General features: G+C 29.9%; 5 protein-coding genes across 5 annotated transcripts; 3 read left to right on the forward strand and 2 right to left on the reverse strand.

Moving 5' to 3' along the window:
• Window positions 1-460: 460 nt before the first annotated feature.
• Window positions 461-5,406, forward strand: LOC108551328 (uncharacterized). Its single transcript, XM_017905464.1, has 9 exons — window positions 461-521; window positions 668-1,059; window positions 2,902-3,185; window positions 3,531-3,631; window positions 3,717-3,949; window positions 4,055-4,322; window positions 4,483-4,854; window positions 4,933-5,100; window positions 5,182-5,406. The coding sequence occupies exons 3-9, from the start codon at window positions 2,909-2,911 to the stop codon at window positions 5,320-5,322; spliced, it is 1,560 nt and encodes a 519-aa protein (XP_017760953.1). The 5' UTR covers window positions 461-521; window positions 668-1,059; window positions 2,902-2,908; the 3' UTR covers window positions 5,323-5,406.
• A 1,462-nt stretch (window positions 5,407-6,868) lies between these two features.
• Window positions 6,869-7,146, reverse strand: LOC108551153 (uncharacterized). The gene is made up of 2 exons (XM_017905193.1): window positions 7,056-7,146; window positions 6,869-6,987 (listed from the first exon to the last, which is right to left on the reverse strand). Exons 1-2 carry the CDS (start codon window positions 7,144-7,146, stop codon window positions 6,869-6,871), a joined length of 210 nt encoding a protein of 69 aa, XP_017760682.1.
• A 329-nt stretch (window positions 7,147-7,475) lies between these two features.
• Window positions 7,476-12,458, forward strand: LOC108551189 (uncharacterized). Its single transcript, XM_017905246.1, has 4 exons — window positions 7,476-7,777; window positions 8,046-11,812; window positions 11,944-12,157; window positions 12,246-12,458. Exons 2-4 carry the CDS (start codon window positions 8,105-8,107, stop codon window positions 12,437-12,439), a joined length of 4,116 nt encoding a protein of 1,371 aa, XP_017760735.1. The 5' UTR covers window positions 7,476-7,777; window positions 8,046-8,104; the 3' UTR covers window positions 12,440-12,458.
• Window positions 12,459-14,078: 1,620 nt separating this feature from the next.
• Syx18 (syntaxin 18) lies at window positions 14,079-15,056 on the reverse strand. Its single transcript, XM_017905362.1, has one exon. The coding sequence runs from the start codon at window positions 15,054-15,056 to the stop codon at window positions 14,079-14,081; it is 978 nt and encodes a 325-aa protein (XP_017760851.1).
• Window positions 15,057-15,827: 771 nt separating this feature from the next.
• On the forward strand, window positions 15,828-17,131 carry epsilonCOP (coatomer subunit epsilon). Its single transcript, XM_017905338.1, has 3 exons — window positions 15,828-15,959; window positions 16,156-16,644; window positions 16,706-17,131. The coding sequence occupies exons 1-3, from the start codon at window positions 15,828-15,830 to the stop codon at window positions 17,012-17,014; spliced, it is 930 nt and encodes a 309-aa protein (XP_017760827.1). The 3' UTR covers window positions 17,015-17,131.
• The last annotated feature ends 1,752 nt before the right edge of the window (window positions 17,132-18,883 follow it).

An 18,883-nucleotide genomic window follows, 5' to 3' on the forward strand; every position in this document is an offset into this window, starting at 1 on the left:
TTAGGAATAATCGTTAATGAAACAAAATTCTGTGTTTCTGTGCTTCTATAAGTTTATAATTTTCACACTATAATCACAATACACCTTTCTAGACGAATATACCAATTCTCAAAGATAACGCTTATTGGTCATGGTGTACACAAAGATTCGCATTATTTTGAAGAGGGTACGAAAATTGTCTTAAAAATCATTCCTTACTTTTCGAAAAGCTAATTCTACAAACTTTTTTCAGGAACAGAGTTATGTATATATTTAATTCAACAAGAACTTTACTTCAATAACAAGTGGGAGGATAACAAATTAACGTGAGGATTTATTTTATAAAACAAAAAGCAGCTGTGCATTTTCACAATGTTAAATTTCACAATGCTGATTGTTTTTAAAATTATTAATTCTTATACCGCTGTCTGAGAAAATGCGAAGTCCAGAAAATGATTTTAATATCGAAATACAATCCTATCTTCATTGTCTAACTGCAGTTTTCTAAGAATAATCCTAATATCGAAAATATGAATCTACAGGTAATGTAAGAACTTTAAATTGAAAAATTCCGTCTGTTTCCAAGCATTGATCTGCGAATTCTCATCCACTGCTTCCATCCTCCTTTCTTAAAGATCTCTGAATAAAACGAAATACATATGGCTGCCAATACAAATCATTTTTTTAGGACTCGCCTAATTTTGCGACGACTCACTGAACGATTTAACCATCCTTCTCCGCAAAACGAGAACGAAAAAAAATGAAGTCACCACCAGCTATTTAATCACTCGGATTGGCTGGTTCATTGGGTTGACCTAACTCGTGTCTATAATTTTCCGGTCCGTGTTTTCTCAGGCACACCCCACACGCCTTTACTTGTTGCTGCTCCACACTAATTCCATGCGCGTTTCTATCGATCTTGATGTTCCCTATATAAAAGGCCGCGTCATCGGTAGTCATGAAAGAGCAAATCGGACAATATTCCAACAACTGTGGAGAACCCTCTCAGAAAATCTAGTGGTACGCGTAAAACAAATAAACTACTGAGCCGTGTTACGCGAATGAGTAACTGAAAAGCAAGTAAGTCATCTCCTAAATGAAGCAGTGTCATAATATTAAAATTTTCGATTAATTTTTCATTTTACTTTGCTTATCGCTCGTTTAAAGACAATTTAAAGTTGATAAAATCGTTAATAGATGGCATACTTTTAATTCCTTTTACGTAAAAATAAACATATCTGTATTTTTGCAACGTTTTTACATTTTAGCATAAGATTCAATAACGGAGACTCGAGTTGAGTCTGACCATCTGTTAGAATTGTGACGATTCGGGACAGGACCTTTGACCGTGACAAATTTGTGTTAAAGACAAACGATTTGACTCTACAAAGCGCAGAAAAACGATTCGCTGACAAAATTCATTTTTCACAAATATTTCAGTGAAATTTAAGCGTCGTTAATGTCTTAGTAACTAGCTATCGATTTATTTTCTATTTTCACGGCTGCACCGCGTATTTTCGTGTCCTCGGTGCGATCGATGTCCATAATTAATTCGTTTCTAGAGATTTCTACGATAAAATGATTATTGCATAGTAAGGGTGTTGTAAATACGTAGAAGTTATTTGTAATACAAGTGTCAATGTTAATGAGATTTCGTGACAGCACGACAAAACTGTACGTGCGAAATGCATTACGTTTATTGATCTAGAAGGTTGTTGGAACAACAAGGAAAACAGTTCCCTGTTAAAACAAAGACTTTAACACTTTGTTAAAAACTTTGATTCGAAAATTTACTGGCAAGCCAGTTTTTCCATTTTTTATTTTTAATAAATCAAAATAAATAAGCATTATTACAACGATTATTACATATAATATGATACGTATTTGTCTACCTGTATTACACAATTAAAGTTGGCTTATTTCGATAATAAATAAGATATGTCAATGGTTTTCCTAACATTTATTGTGCTGGTTAAGTAGACTCACAGTGAACATAGGTTTTGCTATAATTTCTCAACAAATTATAATGTATATAAAAGCTAACCAAATTTTAAACATAATAATGAAATAACAATTGAAAACATTATAATAGCAAAAAGAATTAGGGTACTATAGGAACGTAAACTTATATATATGACTTAGATCCTTATAATCTGATACGTAATTTTTATATATAAAAGAGTATAAAATGTTGATTAATGTCTACCTTTTTCTCTCTATAGTTTTCGATACTTTTCCCTGTAAATGAAGTTAGTCATGTATTTACAATTATTTTATTTCAATAAAAAATAGATCGCCATCTTTAAAATACTCCTTTAGCATTTATACTACTGTAACTGTATAAAGCGCGAAGACAAATTTTTCGGAAAAAAATATTTATTTACGTAATCGATTTTTCGCAAAAGATTTTTCCGTGACGAGGATATTAATCAGTCTGCCCTTAGAGACAATCGGGTCCCGGTCTCCCCTGCGATAGTGTTTGATGTCAACAGAGATCTATAACGAACAATGTCCTATGCTGCATCTTGTGCTCTGTTCAAAATACATATACTTTGTTACTACCATTGAATTGTTTGAGAATAACAAGACATGATAATTATGGATTTTTCTCAAAGCATTCAGCTTCTTAAGTGGAAACGGATGATCAAGGTAGAGCAATCCCTGTTGCATCACCAGTTTGTACTACATACGTCTTCAGTTAAAAGACTTCACTGGCCTTTCTGTGAAATCGATAGGAACTTAAAGCTGATTAAACAAAACTGCTAACACGCTTTTTCTTCTTTCTTGTCTCTATGATCCTTGTCGATATTTCTCATCTATTTTCCAATACCAAGCTCAATTTCTTAACATCGATAGTCATTGTCTTTCCTTATGTTTATACCCTCGATACAATAAAAATATATATATAAATGCGATTTTTAGGAAAAAAATGTTGCTACAAGAGTGGCTATTGGTGGTTCTAATCACAGGGTCAGTGACAGCACTGAATTCTGTACCCCAGCATGCAACGGAAGAGTCGTTAAGGAGTGCTTTGGATGCCATCACTAGAAAGCAACGATCCTTGGATACCAATTCACAAGATTACTATAATGATCTTCGTTCCTATAAGTACCATGGCGGTGATGGGGAAAGAAAATTTGACAGAGAACGTCAGAACGAAAGGGAATTGGAAGAGGAAGATGAAGAAATAGAATTTTTGCCCAATGGTAGCCTCTCATATAATGATTTAAAAGAAATAGAATAGAAAGTAGAATTTTTACTTATTTGTATTACAAAAGTAAACTTTCAATTCAGTTCTTTATCAAGAGCTCCATTTAGGAATTTAAGTGCTTAACAAAATAATAAACAACGACTTATTTAAATCCTGTAATATTTCCTACTTAAAATGTTATACTTTTTAAAGAGCTATACTGTCTTCATTGTTTATAACATTGTTATAAATATTGATTATAGCTCGATAAATAAATTCTATACTTCAAAAAGAAAATTTTCTGTATAAAGTAATAAAATCTCAAACGACAATTATGTCTGGAAACAAATTTTTTTTTTAGAAATTGGACAGTTGGAAACAGTGGGAAATGGTTTTCAAGATTTGAACAATAAACTGTTAGAAAGGGCGTTGATTGATTATCTAGAGAATATCCCGCAACAGGTAATGTTTCCCCTCATTTGATCAATATCGTGTCGAAAAAAGGCAAAATTTACATTTGTTTAATAATGTGATAATTTATAACTAGGAGGAACCTGTCACATCACTGTTTCGAGAACGTGAACGAAACTCTGGTCATAAAAGAGACTTTGGTTCTGAGCAATTGAACATCGATAATAAGGATCTGACAAAATTGTTCTCAGAAGAATCGCCGGATGGATCTTCCTATAATCTTGGTGACGCAGAAGATGAGGGATATATGGACGCTCGTCAGATTCTCTATGATCGATACAGAGGCGAACAAGGGAACAAAATATATGAGTTAGTGATTTATAATCTTTCTCGTCAAAAATAATTATATAATCATAAAATGTTTAAATTTAAGAAAGATTGAATTAAAGGTAATGATTAAATGATTTGTGATAGGAATTCGGGTCCAATGTCCTGGGGCGCATTGTTGAATAAGGACTCTATGGTTCGAAGACAAGGTAGGGAATCCGAGGAAAATGAGTTCAGCGGTCGAGAACAGGATCCAAATTTATTATATCTCTCTATGGCTGAACGAAGGAACCTGAACGGTGGGTATCCAGCGGGACGCTCTCTGAGAACCTATAAAAACATGGCTAAACGCTACCTCATAGCGAAAAGAAGTCCGAAACCTGTATCTAACAAGAATCAAATTACAGATCCTAAGGTAATTCGATTAAACAATCTTTTAGAAATTCTTTAGAAATTTATAAGAAAATTAATTTGGTGGATATATATAATTACGTACATCTAATTTATTGAAATTTTCAATAAAATAAATTCGTTCTTACATATATCTAAACATGAAATTAAATTTACCTTTCAAGGTCGCTCAAGATCTGGGAGCACTATTTGGTACTGAATTGGCAGATAATCAAAATCATACTCACAATTACAAGCATAATCATAATCATGACCACGACTATGTTCAAAATCACGACATTAATCATGAACACGATTATGGAGATCAGCATAAACATGACAATTCTTCTGAAGCACCAAAGGTAACACCGCCCCCAAAAGGACAAAAGGAAAATATTACAAAATTAGACAAATCGAGATCTATTGAAGTGAGGAAAAAAAGTGTCGATTGGTCTCAATATTTTGGTATTGATAGAAGAAGGAAGAAGGCTACATTTATGGCTGGCCAAGGGACCCAAAATCAAGACAACGAATGGATGTTGCAACGATATTATGACGTAATTTTAAAAATTTGAATTTTTTCTATTTATAAGCACTTTAATTTACAAGAGTTGAATTAATTATGTGATTATTAGAATTTGGTGGACAACTTGAAGGAAAATGACCGGGATTACGAAAGGGAAGCTAACGAAGAGAAAGATAAATTGGACCAACTAGATTCGAAATTAAGAAATCTTAAGGATTTAATTATTGGAGATATTTTGATATATGAGAATACAAAAGATGGTATAGATTTGCAAAAGGTACGATTTATTTTATAAAATTAGTTGATGTATTTAGCAATAGACATTACAATATTTTATGATATTCAAATAAAATTATAGATCAAAGATAGGATAATGGCACGCGTGGCTCTTAAATGTACCTTTGAGAAAATGAAAGAAGCTGAGAAAACAACTCATGCACAGAATAATCAAACTCCGGAATTCTGTTGCAATATAATATGTAAAATATATTTACAATAAATTTCTGGAACAGAATGAACTAGAAGAAGAATATTTAGGTAACTACGTAATGGAAGCGGGAAAAATCTGCCACGCCCAAGAAATAAGAGAAGGACCAAACAACAAAGAAACTTGCATCAACTCAACGTTGATGTTACCGCAATTGCAGACTCCTACAGTAATCTCCGATCAATGTCATCTCGATGGAAACGACACTTGTTTATAACGTCATTATTAGTGGCATCGTTATCTTTGGTATCTTTACAGTGGACAACGATTGAATAGCATCTACGATATAATTGGTTCTCAACAGTCAAAACGATAAAAAGCAAAGGGTTAAGGTTAAGTGAGACGACGTTTAGAATGCATCAAGAATCTTCTGTTGAGAAACTTATGTATGTGGTTCCAACAAATCAATAACCTCGAATCAAGTTTCATTTCATAGTCAGCTTTTAGTATTTAATTTATTGTGTCTACAATCGAAACAAAATAAAACAAATGTTAAGCTCTCGGTGATGAGGTTAAATTGTGTGATGTAATATATTGTTCAAGAACGCAATAAGAATTGTTAAAAGATTAGTTTTGTTTAAGATGAATGAATGAAAGAATCGGATAACATTTAATGTTGATTCGAGAAAACATCGATGAAGATAATTAAATATCAACCAGTTACGATTTTTTGCACATGGATATAATTTATATCAGATTGATTTTTTCCCATACTAATATGTTTTATTGACAAAGGAACAAGAAAACGGCTAGATTTCAAGCAAAAAGATGTTTCCATTTGTGAGGTGTTTTTTTTTCCGATAATAGACGCAACGATAAATGATCGGAGACAATAATTATTGACTGAAGTTTTATGGTTACTTTTTAAGAACGAATGAATGTTAAAACTTCTTACTAGAAATAGAAAAATTCTAAATAAAGACATAAATATAATCATAATAGCGATCTTCCTATCGTTAAATAAATTAATCGTGAAGCCATGTTTTAAATATACAGAAAAAATAAATTATATGAATGAATGCCTCGCAAAAAGGTCAGTTGTGTAATAAAATGCGTTAAAACAGTCGTTGAACTTTAAAGTGCATATATAAAATTACGTTAGATTTTTTTTCATACTAAATGATTTCTAGCAGGATCTTCGTATTCGCGGAATAAAAAATTTGTTTTTATTATACTCTGTTCCGCTTAAATACACCTTTATAATTTCAAATGGTGCTGCATAATGTCGCGAAAAAATACTTTATTTATTTGTTCTTACATCATGAAAATATAAACATTAAAATACAACTTATATAGAAGTATACGGATATCAAAGGATACTTAATGAAGTTTAAAAAGAGATGTCGTAATTCTATTAAAGTGTAAATTTATATTTCATAAGATAAAAAAATGTATAACTATTGTCCATCTTTATGTTATAAAATCATGAATATTGTCTATGTGTCAGTCCTATATTCAAATGTAATAAATATATTTCACCATAATTTCATTTCATATTGTTTATTGAGAATTAATACAATGGTACATTGGTATGACAATACTTTTTAACGATTAAGAATTATGGATTAGTATTTGAATCTGTATTCATATCCGTTATCTGTTTAAGTGATTCAAAAATGTCAAGACAGTCTGGAGTATACAATTTTAGAAACTCTAGTTGCAATCGAGCACAATCGGCTAAAAATAAACAAAATATTAAAAACAATTTCTTTTCTTTGAAAAGAAATGGATGTATAAAAATATACCTCTCCATTTCGAAACTATTTCTAATTTCTTTCTTAACTCTAAATTTAATTTATTTATCTCCAAAATAATATTTAAATTACAATCGGACATTATTTTAGGGATAAAAATATTTAATTAATCACTTTTATTATATAATTTCACTTTTTAATTCGTCAAATATAAAAATATTTAAAGATTTGTACTTTTTTTTATTAAATATCTTGTATTTAAAGTTGTTTTTTTTGCATAGTGTACGTTGCACGTTTTGATTGGTCGGAGAAAAAATCGTCCACAAATAGCGACATAACGCTATAATAAATAATGTGCTGTTCATAAGAAGCGATGTGATTGGTCGATTCGTAAACGTGGTTTGTTACCTAGCCGCGAAACTCTGTAAATCTAGAATTACATAATCTATGATTACTAAAAGTGGCGATGGCGTTTTATGGTCTGTATTGCTTTGTGACTAAAAAGTGGAGCTTCTGTGGTATTTTCTATGGGAGACCAGTTTTTTAATATTACTTTCGAAATTAATAACAAAATACAAAGTACGAGTAAGACGAATACGAGATATAAAGTTAAAAAAGAAAAGTGTAAAAGTAGTGAGCAGAAGAAATACATGAGCTCCCGCTTTCGACGGCCGGCGAACGTATTTATCTCCGGCAACAAATGTAATATTTTAACAAAGAGGTACAAATAATTCAATTGAAAAAATACGCCTCACTGTATGTAACCAATTGTGGTACGTCTTATTTCCTATAACTTAAGATTTTTGAGAATTTTACTCTATCACATGACGTTCCCGCCGTAACCTTCCATATTCGTTGTAAACACCGTGTCGATATATAGGGTGTCCTTGAATTTCACTTCTATTCTCTTGTATGCTTTATCATAATTTCTATAAATTATTAATTTAGATTCGTTTACATTAAAGGATATAACTTTAAAGATCACGTGAAACAATTTTAATTTAGATTAAATAATTTTCATGGGTATGTTTTTAATTTCAGCATATTAATAAAAACAATATAAAAAGATATCAGAAACAGAAAAGAAAGAAAACTGTACAATGGAGAACCAAGTTACATGCTCTGAAAGTTTAGACAGAAGTAAGATTTTAGAATGTAGTGAAGCCAATAGTATGAATGAGAGTCAAGATTTTCATTTAGTAGATACAAGTGAAGATGAATCTTTGGATAAATCGCAACAAGATATAGAAAGTACAAAGCATGACGAAGCAGCACCTTCTGTTCCTAGTAATAGTACAGAGACAGTCTTGAATGAAATAAAAATAACAGGGCATACAATGACTATTGACATACAGAATAGTGAACTTATTAAGGTAGAACTTGCACAAAATAATGAATTTATAAAAGATAAAGATGCACAGAATGCAGAATCATCGAAAAAAATAGAAGAAGGAAAGGAGATTAATGAAAAAAACAAGTTACCAGACAAAGAAAAATATTCAGATGGAGATGAGGAAATAATACAGTGCACACCACCCGAAGTTTCTCCACTATCTAAAAAACAAAGTGGTTGTAGTGTAATAACGAGTCTAAAACGTAAAGCAGGATCATTTGACGAACCACCAGCAAAAATTTTGAGAATGGCATCTAAGGAAGATATATCTGTCTCTGAGAAAAGAGAACAGGAAGAAGAAGAAAGTTGTCATTCATTTAAATCTGATGAATCTCAACCCGAATTTGTGAAGAATTGTTCTGATACAAATGTTATAATTGCAGAGACTCAAGATGTTGGGGAAAATGAAAATACAGAAGCTATGTTAGAAATTCCTACAAAATATGAGGAAAAAACTAAAGATGAAAGGCACCTTGAATTGGAAATGAAAGATTATAAAATAGATAAAAACAAAAATTTGAATGATACTAAACTGAATCAAGCTGTTACAAAGAAAGAAGATAATGAAGACATGTCTGATGCAAAAAGTGTAACAGAATCTAATGAGAGTAGGGCAGCACAGATTCAAATAAATGAAAAGGATTCAACATCTTTGCTTAAAGCAGTTGTAGTTGAAAATATAAAGTTAGATTTGAGTAATAAAAGTACAGATAGTACGAGACCAATTGAAGTCAAAGATACTAAAATGATGTATAGTGAGATTTCAGAGGATAAGGAAAATGGCATTGAGCCTAAGGAACACATCAGTTTGGAACAAAATAATAGTGATGTTCAAGAAATGCCAATTTCTACAGAGGTAACTGAATCTTACTCTAACATGTATTCTGGAAATGTATGCAAATCAAGAAAGAGCATAGAACTCATATATGATCAATCAGCAGTTCTTGAAGTTAGAACAAAATCCAAAGAATTAGTAGAAATTGATGAGGATGGTGAAAAGATCGTATTAGATTCATCTCAAGAAGATTCTGATGTAAAAATTGAAAACAAAAATACCCTAGATAACACAAAGTCTGATACTATATACAAAAGTTGTTATGACAGTAAAAGTAGTAGTGAATTTAGTTACAAATCGATAGAAAATACCAAAGAATCATCCATTGATTCAACTAAATCTGGTAACAAACTTGTAAATGGAAGTAGCGAGTCAAAAAGATGTGATACAGACAGTACAGCTAGTTTACAGTCAGACACATTCAGCGATATGCCTGTTCTTGACAAAGCAGATAACAATATTTCCATGTCTGTACATAATATAAACAAACAAGTTAAACCAATATCTGTTTCTAAAGACAGTGATCATGCTGATATATTAAGTGTAAGTGATAATGAACCCGATGTTTTTATAGTAGATGATAAGGGGAAATCAAATTCAACTCATAGTAGTTCTATCAGCAAAGCCTTGCAAATGGAGAAAGAAATTGGTATATACGTTAGAATGAAGTGTTCATTACACATTGATGAAGGTACAAAAGAATTTCTAAGCAAAGAAATCACTGGTGTGCAATGTGAATCACTTATTACTGAACCCCCTTTAATGAGACAAAAAAACAATGATACATCTGCTTCTTTAGCAGATATTTCTGGAAATGACAATAAGGATGCATCTCCTGGATCAGTGAATAGTAACCCACAATTGTATCAGTTAAATCCTTCCAGACTTTCATTTGCATCAACAATTAGTTCTTTAAGTTCCGTGTCAAGTGCCGCTTCGTTAGCAGCTAAACTTGCAATAAGAGATAATACACATTTTTCTTTACCGAGAGTACCTGCGAAGCACGCAAAAAGACATGCACAAGATATACATTTACTAAATGATAAACAAGCAATAGACGAGGCATATGAACGTCTAAGTAAAGAATGGCAAAACAGTCACCTTCTCACAACAACTGTTTTAAGCTTTGCAAATACTGAGCTTACTGGAATTGATACATACAATGTTAGTAATGAGAGAATAGATGATCAATTACAAAAGATTCGATCTTCTACGCCAGAAGTTCCACAGGAAATAGTACAGGTAGTAACTCCCAAAAGCACAAAAAAGAGTAAAGCAGTAAAAAGGCCAAGAAGCAAAAATACTAAATCGGATAATCAATCAAATGGATTAAATAAAATTTCAAAGGTACTAAGTCCTACAGAGGGCAACAATACACAGAATAGAAAAAAAAATAAAACAGAACAAATGGATAATATTTCGAGTACTATAGATATTTCTACAAAACCCCAACCACATATGATAACAGATGAGTTAATTGGTAAAGATGTGTTTGCTAAATGGTCTGACAATAATTACTATCCTGGCTCAGTTGTTGATAAAATAAAAACAAAATATAAGATCAATTTTTATGATGGGAAAAATAAAGTACTCATAGAAGATTTTGTTATACCAATACCGAAAATTCTAAAAGAGGGTTTATCTGTGTATGCCGCTACAAAAAATTACGATTACGGATCATGTGGTATAATTATCGACAGTGAAACTGTAAATAACGAAGTATATTATACAGTGGAGACGGATGAAGGAGAAAAATTACGAGTTGAAATCAAAGATATTTCATTATCCGCTGACCAAGCTCAAGTGTTAAAGGAAGAAATTAATTTAGAGAATAAAAATCTTCCATCTACGCCAAAGCAGTTGGCTCAAATAACGCTAGATAACATGGTTGACGGAAAAAGACGTTCCAAACGAATTGCTACTCCTATTTTTTCTACTCCTAAATCTAAATTAATTCAAACTCCCACAAGTAAGTCTGAAGTAGAACCATCTGTTTCTGGGGTAACTTCTACAATTAAAAAGGAGAAGAAAGTATCTTCTGAAAATGATTGCGTATCCAGTGATTCTAATGTTTCTATAAAAGATGAAGTTTTCTCTATTGGTGTACAGCCTGAAATAATTGGAACACCGTATGAACAAATTGTAAAAGGACCACAAAATCGAATCAAGAGTAAGTCAAGAAGTAAAAAGAAAGTAGATGATGAAGAGACAATTGCTATGTTTGGTCCAATTCCACATGCAGATTCGAATTTCTTTAAAGGCATGTCCTTTGTTCTCACTTGTGCGTCTTTAGAAACTATCGATCGATTTCAAGTTGATAACAAAGATTACAGTTCGGATCCAGGAACTGAGAACGAGGAAGAATGGGTAAAAAAGCCTTTCATAAGAGATAGATTAAACAAGCAAATAGTGGCGGGTGGCGGTAAAGTCTATACAGACTTCAGTGAAATTCCTCAAGACGAGTACAAAAATACAAAATTGATAACGAACGTTCCAAATACAACTGCAAAAACTCTTTTATGTCTTTCAGTCGGTATACCAGCCTATAATCATAATTGGATAATAAGATGCTGTCAAGAGGCAAGTATTATAATTATAATATGAGATATTTAATATAAAAATTTAAATTGCAAAATAAAAAATTAATATTCAATATTAAAATTGAAAATTTTGCACATTATAATTGCATATTATAATTTCTGTTTTTATAGGGAAAACTTGTAAATCCAGCTGAAAATGAACTACCTGCAGGATGGAGTTTGGATAAAAATTCATATGTTGAAATGTTCCAGAGATTCAACAGTAAACCATTAACTCAAGTAGTTGTAATAATTCCAATTATAGAGTCTGAAAAGCAGTTTGCTTCATTTTGGCGTCAAATTTGTGAAAACGCAGGTGCTGTTGTTTTATTAGCGGAAAAACCAGGTATGAAATTTTTATGTGATAAGAATTTTTAAACTAGAAGCATAAAATTAAATATCAGTACTAAACAAAAATTTTTTGTGATTTTTAGATGTAATGGAAAATTTTGTAGAAGGGACTGTCGTTCTTACAAACAGTCTATGCCCGTCTTGGGCAGTGGAAAAAGCTAATAAACTACAAATTCCATTACTTTCTACAACATGGATCGTTCAGTGTTTAATAGAAGGAAAATTTTGTTTGTATGATGCAAATCCTCGTTATAAATATAATTATAAGCAAAATTAAGTACATTTAACGATTAAGAAACTACACCAATAATTTAAAAAACAGGTGAGATCCTGTTTTTATAAATTATAAAATCTTTTTACTTTATTCTGTACCATTCTACATATATATTTGATAAATTGAAAATATTACTTTTGCTGTTGCTAGATACTTCTAAGCACATCTATTTGTTTATGCACTTATCAATTATAAAGTACTGGTACTTTAAGAATATTATTTTAATAGCTTTTCCATATTAAAAATCTATTTTTGATGAGTGTCTGATAAAAGAACTAAGTTACAATAACTAAGTATAATATTTTAAACAAAATATATGTAAAGTTAGTTTATTATCGGAAATATCGAAACATATTTTATATAATAGTAGTGAACTGTATGAATATCCAGTGTAAAGATTCTCTGTTTGTGATTATGCATTCTACAGAACATACATGTGCTTACTACTCACCATATTGCTTACCATTAAAAGAAAACGTAGTGGTAGAATTTTGTAACATTTTGTATAAATCAAATTCTAAATCAAAAATCACTTTTGTAAAAAAAAAGAAGCAAAAAAAAACAAATGAATTTTAAACAACGTTTTATAATTTTTAATCGCAACTTAAGTGATTCAATATTATTATTTTGTTAACATTATTATTGAATAAGTTTTTTTTAGTATAGACCAAATAGAAATCTTGTTAAGTCGTTTTGCAAAAAGTTGAGAAATGACACGAACGTTATAATATGATTAGAAAGTTAATAATAATTCATATTTACATTAATGGTGTAAATAACTTGATACATTGTTTTTCTTCCATATTAGCATATTCAAATAATCAAATAATGCATTTAATTATGCAAGAATTATTATCACATTTTGAAAGCAAATTTTTCTTTACATTCATAAACATAATTTTTAAAGAAACAATTACACGAATTTGTGCAATCAAAAAATATATAATTTACTATGAGAATATTTTTTTCATCAAAACATGATTCTAACTTAAGTTTGTTGGTTTTAATTATAAATGTGCACAGCAAATATTAAAAGAAACTCTGTAAATCAAAGCTAATAATGGGTGGTGTATCTTGTAAATATTTTTTTACTTAAAATTATAGTAACAAATTGTAAAATCTATTTACATTATACTTTTTATGTACTGGATATATATCCCATTAGTAAAAATCCTATGGAATCTTTTATCACTTATTCATATTGGGTATATGTTCAGTAAGAGAATAAATATCAAGCAAGTTGCCTCTAAATATTTGAAGTTAAGATAGCATTAATGATTTTTAAGCAATGGAAGGTACAAGAGGATGTATCTTATGAACGTTTGCGACACTTTAATTAACTTACAGAATGATTTTCTGTTAAACCAAATATCAATGAGACAACAACAAAAATTGTATGTGGCAGTTACATGTGTGCGAATGTGTATATACAATTAAATATATACATATACTATAAATTTTATTATGTAAGATGTAGCTATTATGTAAAATGTTTGGGGATAAAATACAGTGACATATTTTGGCAAATGTTTTGTTCATTGTTGTTTAAAATCTAATAAAACGTATAACCGTTTTATTAATTCACGTATAGTACAACGTTCTTTATATGTATATACAAAAAAATGTAATAAAATAATTTATTTTAAGGATTGTACCAATCAAGAAACAACAGAGAAAACGACATAACTAAAAGGAAAAAAAGAATCCATACTCGAAGTCCTGCATTTCTTTGAATTGCCTGTCTAATTTGCTCATTAGCTTCTTTCACATTTTCTGTTGATCCAACGACCGTTGTCATTAAGCGATCCAAATCCTTATCTTGATCCAATACTTTTTCTGTAAATATTTCTTGAATTTCAGCTATATGTACAACTTTACTTTCTATTTGTTTCACTTCTTCTGTTAATGTACTAAGTTCATTATATAACTGCTCATTTTCAGCCTCAAATAGCTGTATATCTTCAGGTGATATTTCTTCTTCATATACTAATGTATTTACATCTCCATTTAATTCTTGTATTTTCATAGAGCTAGAATCATTGGAACCACCAATTTTATTTTCTTTATCTTCAGTTTCTTCATTTGTGCTCAAATTGGATTTTTTAATTTCATGTTCTAATTGTCTAATAGGTTTTGTGTCTAATTCTAATTTAGCAATTTTCCTTATCTCCATTGCTCTCTTCACTCGTATTGCTTTTTGTTCTGAGTATATTTTACAAACATTCTTCAAGTAATCTTCAAGCAGTAGCAACATAATTTCTCTATGTTCTAAATTTTGTGGAGAAACTTCAGTACCTGCTATTTCTCTTTTTAATTCTTTGATTAATTGAGAACAGGTACTCATTATTTTTTGTACACCAATATCAATTTTATCACGATCTGCATTTGTCATGCTTGGTACATTTGACAAATAGTTCGAAAAGTTTAAATATGCTTTACGATTCTCCAATAAGAATTCACGTAATCTTGAAATTTGTGCAACAACACTTTGGGTTTTTATAAAAAAGGCACTTTTATTCTTTGCCTTTTTTTGATTTCGTATATTATCATTAATTCCTAAAGCTTTGTTACGGAGACTAATTGTCTTTACACTTGCTTTAAATAGTGTACTGACATCCATTTTTAATTGTCAATAACCTTTTTTATACAATATTTGTATAATATTTAATAAAAGATTTATTTTTATGTTCACTGATAGCTTATTGCATTCAACTGATTGAGAAATCCAAGTTTAAAATAAAACTAATAGTTACCTGTATTATAAAGGAAATGGTATGTATAATGTTTTACAAAGTTTATGTGTAAAAAATGTCGTCCCAATTTAATTGTTTACCTTATTTTATAACGTTCATCATATATTTATCACAATGTTTAACCTAAAAATAAAAAAAGACTTAAAAATATAAGAAATTACATAAGTTTAATAATTGCAAAAATATACCATTAATAAAATAAATAACTCAATGTGCATACATGTATAATACTGCAATAATTTTATCATAATTATCTTATTTCATAACCCAATGGCAAAAAAAATTGTACTGTCACTTTTTGAATAATAATTTGTATTTTATACATAATTACTTTCTATGAGTAATTAATACATATATTTACATATATTTTATTTTACAACTTTTTACGATTCTTAATAACATACATTTGAAAAAATGTATAAAAACATGATAAAAGTAAAATATTAAATATTTTTTTTGCTGCGAAAAATTATATTTAAATTCAGAGAACATGTATTTGAATTAAGTTGGATAGAAATAAAGAACAAAATTAACTCTGTAATTTCAAACTGAAAAGATACGTAAATTGAATTATTCTCATGAAACCAAATAGTCGATATCACAATGCACAAATTTTGAAAACCGGAACACGTATCAGAATGAAACACTACTACCGAAATGACAAGATGGCACGTCAGCAGCAAGCAGACGTCGACGAACTTTTCGACGTGAAAAATCACTTTTATATTGGTAATTATCAGCAATGTATCAACGAAGCACAAAAAATCAAGGTTGGTTTGACAAAATTACATCTTCTTTAAACGTTATTCTTATTTTTTCTTGTATAAAAGATATCCTTGCTACATTATTGAAATTAATTATTTTACTCTTTATTACTATAATATTAATTTAATTTTGATCTATGTATATTAAAAATAATTTTGGTTATTAAAAATCGAGTGTTAATGTTATTTTTTATTTTCATAGTCATCTTCGCCAGAGGTGCTTATGGAACGAGACGTATTTCTCTATCGTGCTTACATAGCACAGGGAAAATTTCGCGTTGTGCTAGATGAGATTAATAATTCTTCTCCTGCTGATTTACAACCATTGAAGATGTTAGCAGACTATTTTGCGAATCCTAGTCGTAGGGAAGCAATTGTCGCCGAATTGCAAGAAACGACCAATCGCGCTAATTACGATAATCACAGTTTCTTGATTGTTGCTGCAACCATTTATTATCACGAAAAAAATTTAGACGCAGCACTTAGGATACTACGTGATGTCGACCATTTAGAATGTTTATCCCTAATTCTGCAGATTTACCTAAAAATGGATCGTTTGGATCTTGCAAAAAAAGAATTAATAACTATGCAGGAAAAAGATGATGATGCCACATTAACCCAGTTAGCACAAGCATGGCTAAACATAAGCAGTGGTGGAGATAAATTGCAAGATGCTTATTATATATTTCAGGTAAAATTATGTTTATATCTTATAAAATTATGGACAGTTTGTCAAAGTATTATAATTTCAGGATATGATAGATAAACATTCCAGTACAAGTATGTTATTAAATGGTCAAGCTACATGCTTCATTGGGCAAGCTAAATATGAACAAGCTGAAACAGCTTTGCAAGAATCTCTGGACAAAGATAGTAATAATCCAGATACCTTGATCAATATGATTGTTCTTTCTCAGCATATGGGAAAGCCACCTGAAGTTGCTAATCGTTATTTAAATCAGTTAAAATATTCACACTTAGAACATCCATTTGTTAAGGAGTATTTACAGAAAGAGATAGAATTCCAAAGACTCAGAAAGCAATATGCTTCATCTACCTGAACTGTAACAGATCATAGCATTTTCTAATTTTAAATTTAAACAAGAATATCGAGAACAATGTAACAATACAAATTCTAGATACAAAGTGCTATGAGATTAGAATGTTACTGCAGGGTATAATGCACTTTTACATGAATTCGAATCCTCATTCTTTATAGAAAAGTATTTATTTCTTTCATATATTTTCTGTTTAATGACTTTATATGACATATTTCACTTTTGCATGAAATTTTTACAATAATTGGCAAATAAAAAGATAGATGAATAAAACTATTTACAATTTTTACATATATAATTAAGAAGTGATATGAAGGTAATTAGATATCTACTTCATTTACTCTCTCAATAAAATATTTACAATAAGAAATAATATGGCTGCCATTTTGTATTACGGTTATTTAAAAAACTATGAAGGGAATACCAGAAAATTCCAATTTGCATGCATTTTAACATACATTAGATGAATGTATGTAGTAGTACTTAATAAAATTTTATCTCGTATACTATTACGGTAAAACAATTTATTCTATATATCAATATACTGATAAAAAAACATGAAATACATAAAATTAAATAAGTTTATTAGTATTTCTCCTTTTATTATAAATAAAATCTAAAGAGTTGGAACGATCGGCAACTTTTCTCATGACTCCTTTGGTAAATTACAACTTCTTCCGTATCTCGCCATCTAACGTCACGTTTCGTAAATATCTAGTGTCAAGCCGAAAACGTTTATTACATAGAAGAATTCGAAAATTTAAACGGACAAGTTTAGTTAGTCGGAATGCGTTAAAAGTGACAAGAGTCTTGTGCAAATCTCAAAGACGTGATTATCGTACAGAATACGTATTTCGTTATTAAAGATCGCGAACCATTCACTGGATTTCGGCGGGAGATACAATCGCATTTTTTGGATATAGTCGTTCTTCGGTAATTGTTTAGAAACGATCAGGAAACATTGCGAATCTTTTCTTTAAGAAACATCGCATTAGATTGAATACGAATCTTTGTAATATGGCGACACGAAATAGGTATACAATTATTTCTGGTTATATGATTAGGACGATGATGAATGCAATGTTAATCCATAATTGTGTTTCGCTTTCTAATATACCATCATTTTTGTCAATTACCCAGTTTTCATAATTTTTGCAATGTTTTCAACTAATTATTTTCGTCGTTATTTATACGACAGGTAGTTTTTTTCTCTATGTGATATATTTTGAATATAACTGATCAATGGTCTTTGCCTATGGCTACAGTCGTATAATCATATTATACCACGTGTGTTGTGTTAGAAATAATGTTTTAATTATATGTAGTGTTACGATATCGATGTTTAACGTAACCTATACGTAGAAAATTTCTACTTTACTATTTGTAACAAAGCTACTATATTCACCTAACTGATGTCGAAAATTTAGATTTTATATGTTTTCAGGAACGCACTTTGCAAATTATAAATCTATACCTTTACTAAAAATTTGAAAAACTGACGTGTTCGATATTTAAACGTCATAACGGCTGAGCAAAAATACTATCTACTATTGAAATTATATGACAATAAACGAAATACAATAAAGAGAAGCAAGTTCATGCACAAATAATTGAAAGGAAATTAGTTTGAAGTTCTAAAGGGATGAGATATATTAAAAAACAAGATACATGGTTCATATTTAGTTTTTCTGAAATTTATATATTTGTTTAGCAATTAGTTAAAATACAATTAATACTTTGTATTAATTTACATTCGACAAATTACATTTTAATCTATTAGTTGCAAATGCTTAAAACTATAGTATATATTAAATGAGAAAATATAACAATAAGGGAAAACATTTAAATACATTTATGATAAATGCATAATTA

The sequence above is a fragment of the Eufriesea mexicana genome, unplaced genomic scaffold, assembly GCF_001483705.2.
Source record: "Eufriesea mexicana isolate 0111107269 unplaced genomic scaffold, ASM148370v2 scaffold3780, whole genome shotgun sequence".
In the NCBI taxonomy this organism is placed as follows: Eukaryota; Metazoa; Arthropoda; class Insecta; order Hymenoptera; family Apidae; genus Eufriesea; species Eufriesea mexicana.